Raw genomic sequence first — 4,403 nt, 5'->3', positions numbered from 1 at the left:
TAGTTGCTGTGCATGCTCTGCTGTTTACAATTACAGGTTGTTATGGCGTATATAAGAAACACAGTATTAAATCCAGCCTCCCCCTAGCGAACAAAATAGAAGAGTTTACAAAAAAAAAAAAAGGAACGTCACATCCCCTTGACCCTCCAATCACCTCTGGGTCCCATTTGATTGGAAGGCGGCAAAGGCTTTAATCTCTGACTAATTCAGCTGCTTTTGAAGTGAGGTTTTCTGCCAGATTTCGGGTTGGGCGAACTGCTGTGCAGATCTGTTAAGACACGCAGAGACAACAGAGCTTCTAGTGCAGCAAGAGCTTTAACCGATAGCCGCACGTCCGCCTCCTGACTGTACGCTGCTACCTAAGGATTATACCGATTTTGTTGATCTTGGACTGGTCGTACTTTGTAATTTTAAAGAAAAAAATGAACATCTGTTTTTTTTTATGAATCTAATGAATGCATTTTCAACAATTTCTACGAGAATTGGGTCATGATCACATCGCCCTCGGTCTCTGCTCTACGAAATAGAAATAATCAAGGCTGGGAGCGCAGCGGTGCTTGGAATAACAGCTCCGCGACAAATCTCAACAAGCCCTTTCTCCACTCCGTTCCTCCTTCGGATCCAATAAGGCAAGCTAATCGCCTTCCCATCAAGGTGTTGAAAATGCTTACGGCACGGACAGGACACATTCTGCACCCAGAGTATCTCCAGCCCCTGCCGTCTACCCCCGTTAGCCCAATCGAGGTGAGGATTTTCAATTACAGTTTGTGTGCGTAATTATATATATAAATGACATTTTTCGACCACATTTACCCATAACCCAAATTTATAAACAACGTTTACATTTTTTCAAATGAAATGTTTTTACCCTTTTATTGTTACCATTTTTTTTTTTTGTATTAACCAAAGTACTTTTATTATGTAATCACTTTTATAAGAAATAAAATGCCACTTATAAGAAATGGAAAGTATGAAATGTTTTATTTTGCTGTATAGTTCTACGCATTGCGCTATAGTGTCAGTGAGTAAACTGGTTTGTGCTCCTGTTTCCTCTCAACATTCACTTTTAGCCATTTTCTCGGAATTGTTAAATGCATAAATTAGATAACTGTGCCTTTGATTCATTTTAACGCTGCGTTTTAGACTATATGAAAACTATTTTTAGAAATGTATTAAATGTTGTATTAAGTACGTTAATCTTAAATTTAATAATACTGTTTTGCTTGTTTCTCACAGCTTGATGCCAAGAAAAGTCCACTGGCCCTTTTGGCTCAAACTTGCTCACAAATAGGAAAACCAGACCCTCCAGCCTCTTCTAAACTCTCCTCAGTAACATCTAATGGATCTAGTGACAAAGACTCCAAATCTGGCCCATTGAAATTGAGTGACATAGGAGTGGAAGACAAGTCGAGCTTCAAACCTTACTCAAAACTATCTGAGAAGAAGGACACCGGGGCTTCCAGTGGAGAGAAATCTGGTTTCCGCGTGCCTAGCGCCACCTGCCAGCCATTTACTCCAAGGACAGGCAGCCCCAGCTCCAGCACTTCTGCTTCCCCGTTGCCATCAGAGAGCAAACCAGGAGACAGTCAGGACAAGAAAGACTCAGAATCTAATAAAAATAGCACATCTGAGGGGTCTGGAGCTTCTAGCATCAGCCACAGCAGGATAAGTGTGAGTTGTGCTGGAATAAATGTAGAGGTCAACCAACACCAGGATACTAATTCAGGGTCAAAATCTGTAACTTCAGACTCTCTATCAGTATCTTCAGCCTCATCTGCATCAGTACTTGGATCTGGTCTTGTAGCTCCTGTTTCACCATATAAACCAGGACAGACTGTTTTTCCACTTCCACCAGCAGGCATGTCATACCCTGGGTCTTTGGCCGGGGCCTATGCTGGCTATCCACATCAATTCTTGCACCACGGAGTGACTTTAGACCCAACCAAGTCCAACAGCCTAGTTAATGCCCAGCTTGCCAGTTCATTAGGCTGCAGTAAGGCAGGATCTAGCCCCTTAGCCGGAGCCTCCCCACCTTCAATGATGTCTGCTAGTATTTGTAGAGACCCTTACTGCTTAAGCTACCACTGTGCAAGTCACCTGACTGGGGCTGCCAGTGCACAGTGTGCACACGACTCTGCAGCTGTAGCAGCTCTTAAATCTGGATACCCGCTGGTATACCAAACGCACCCATTGCACAGCGTCCACTCCTCACCACCATCATTTGCTGGGCACCCCTTATACCCTTACGGCTTCATGCTCCCCAACGATCCCCTGCCACACGTCTGCAACTGGGTGTCGGCCAATGGACCTTGTGACAAGCGTTTTTCCTCCTCTGAAGAACTCCTGAACCACCTGCGAACCCACACAGCTTTCACTGGAACAGAAAAGCTCATATCCGGTTACCCAAGCTCATCATCTTTAGCCAGTGCAGCAGCCGCTGCTATGGCTTGCCACATGCACATGCCCCCAACAGGGGCACCTGGAAGCCCCAGCACATTAGCACTCAGGAGCCCACACCATGCTTTGGGACTGAGCAGTCGCTACCATCCTTATTCAAAGAGCCCCTTACCAACTGGTGCACCTGTGCCAGTACCTGCAGCCACAGGACCATATTACTCTCCATACGCACTGTACGGACAAAGACTGACCACAGCATCCGCACTGGGATATCAGTAAAACAAAAAAGACTAACAAATTTATATAAAAAAATACAAATATAAAGACTTTTATATTACTGTCCACTTAAGGACTGGATCCGTGGACGCTGTATTTATTTATGTTAGCTTCAAGCAGGACAATAAAAAACGAAAAAATACAAATAACTCAAAAGTGCATTACTTTAAAACTGAGCTCTATAGGTAAAGTGAAACACCCACGTTAGAATATTAATGAAAAATAGGGGTTTTTCTTTTCGATGTTTATTTGAAATTGCTATGATTGTATTGTACGTTCCTATTGTCTCCTTTGGAAGAAAATAATTCACATGCATGTTTGTTACTAAAATCCCAATTTGTCATTTATAATTTTAAATTGCAATTATTTTTAAGGTGTATACCATGGAGAGAGAACTGGTATTTTTTTGTATGTATTCTGGAAAAAAAAAAAAAGTTCTATTCCAAAAAATAAACAACCGTCTTTTATTTCTCGCATTGTTTTGCACTAAACATACAGGTTTTACAATTTAAGGAAGGTTTTTGGTATAATTTATGTAAGCTGGTATGAAATACTTCTGGGTATAACGTAACTAAACAGACATTATCAAATAAACTTGACTTTTTAATTTGTTACATTTGTTTGACTGCAGGCTGGTGAGTGTATTATGATATTTTAAAAACAACTTTTTTTTTTTTTTTTTTTTTTTTTTATATATAAACACAAGTGGGAATTGTAGTTAAGCAGTAGATATCTGAACGCTATTTTTAATAGTAGGGCGGCGGAATCTTTTTTACATCGGTTGTCTTAATATTTTGATATGCATTAACAGACAGTAAGAAATAGTAATACGACCGTCTGGATTTTTTGTGAACAGTATGTTTAGATGTAGGTTTAATTTTAGGCTTTTTACGCATATTGAAATTCTACATAAACATCTAAGAATCAATGTTAATTGAATGCCTTGAATTAGTATGGTGCTTAAATACGATATCTGTTTCTGGTTACTTTTATACTTATTTTCACCGTTTATAGTACAATATTTTACTTGTGTTGTATTTGTTTTATAAACAGGGTAAACTAAAGCATGCGTTATTTTAAAGTGTTCATGGGTGCAAATATTTTGTTGTCATTGGCACAGTACGTTAAATGTGCACGCTTCAATGATAAATATTGCATTTAAAAAAAAAAAAAAAGATAAGTACATTTTTAAATAAATAGGGAGGGTGGGGAGACCCACACACCGAACAACTAATGCGCCCTGTTTATTTCTAAGTCAACAAAATAAAATGGGCTATAGGCTTTGTAAAGTTTAAAAAAAAACATCTAAATCTGAGTAAGGAGAGAACACAAGACAGGAAATGCAACGTTATTTATTAAATGAAGGAAGAAGCTGAAAATAAGTGTTTTAAAATCATGATTTGGGGATAGGCGGTACACTCATTAAAGTGAAAAACAGCAGATACAGGATTAGCCTATACAGCTAACGAACAACAGCGCATAGAGGCAAGGCAAGTGTAATGAAATAACCTAACCATTCCTCAGGAGAGAAATTAATCCACAATTTGTAAATTGAAAGCATAGGCCTATTCATTGTACATTTAAAGCAGATCTATCGTTCCTTTTTTTTTTTTTTTAACCTGGTGTGACTCGTTATTTTCCTTTTAAAACACAATAATGTCCGATTTGCGAGTTTGTTTTGTGTGCGTGTGCGTGAGTTATTTTCTGCTGTACAACCCGAACAACAAGGC

The 4,403-nt window shown here is 39.4% G+C and overlaps 1 protein-coding gene across 1 annotated transcript; it reads left to right on the top strand.

The window, feature by feature from the left end:
* Window positions 1–231: 231 nt before the first annotated feature.
* Window positions 232–3,127, top strand: LOC121322135 (zinc finger protein 503-like). The gene is made up of 2 exons (XM_041261677.1): window positions 232–744; window positions 1,237–3,127. The coding sequence occupies exons 1-2, from the start codon at window positions 490–492 to the stop codon at window positions 2,674–2,676; spliced, it is 1,695 nt and encodes a 564-aa protein (XP_041117611.1). The 5' UTR covers window positions 232–489; the 3' UTR covers window positions 2,677–3,127.
* The last annotated feature ends 1,276 nt before the right edge of the window (window positions 3,128–4,403 follow it).

The sequence above is a fragment of the Polyodon spathula genome, chromosome 10, assembly GCF_017654505.1.
Source record: "Polyodon spathula isolate WHYD16114869_AA chromosome 10, ASM1765450v1, whole genome shotgun sequence".
NCBI classification, from domain to species: domain Eukaryota; kingdom Metazoa; phylum Chordata; class Actinopteri; order Acipenseriformes; family Polyodontidae; genus Polyodon; species Polyodon spathula.
This window is presented reverse-complemented; position numbering and strand designations above follow the sequence as displayed.

Bases quoted from the DNA above. Each gene is read 5' to 3' on its own strand.
- LOC121322135 (XM_041261677.1), top strand. From the start codon at position 490: ATGATCACATCGCCCTCGGTCTCTGCTCTACGAAATAGAAATAATCAA. The intron at 745-1,236 runs GTGAGGATTTTC...TGTTTCTCACAG, and splicing joins CCCCCGTTAGCCCAATCGAG to CTTGATGCCAAGAAAAGTCC.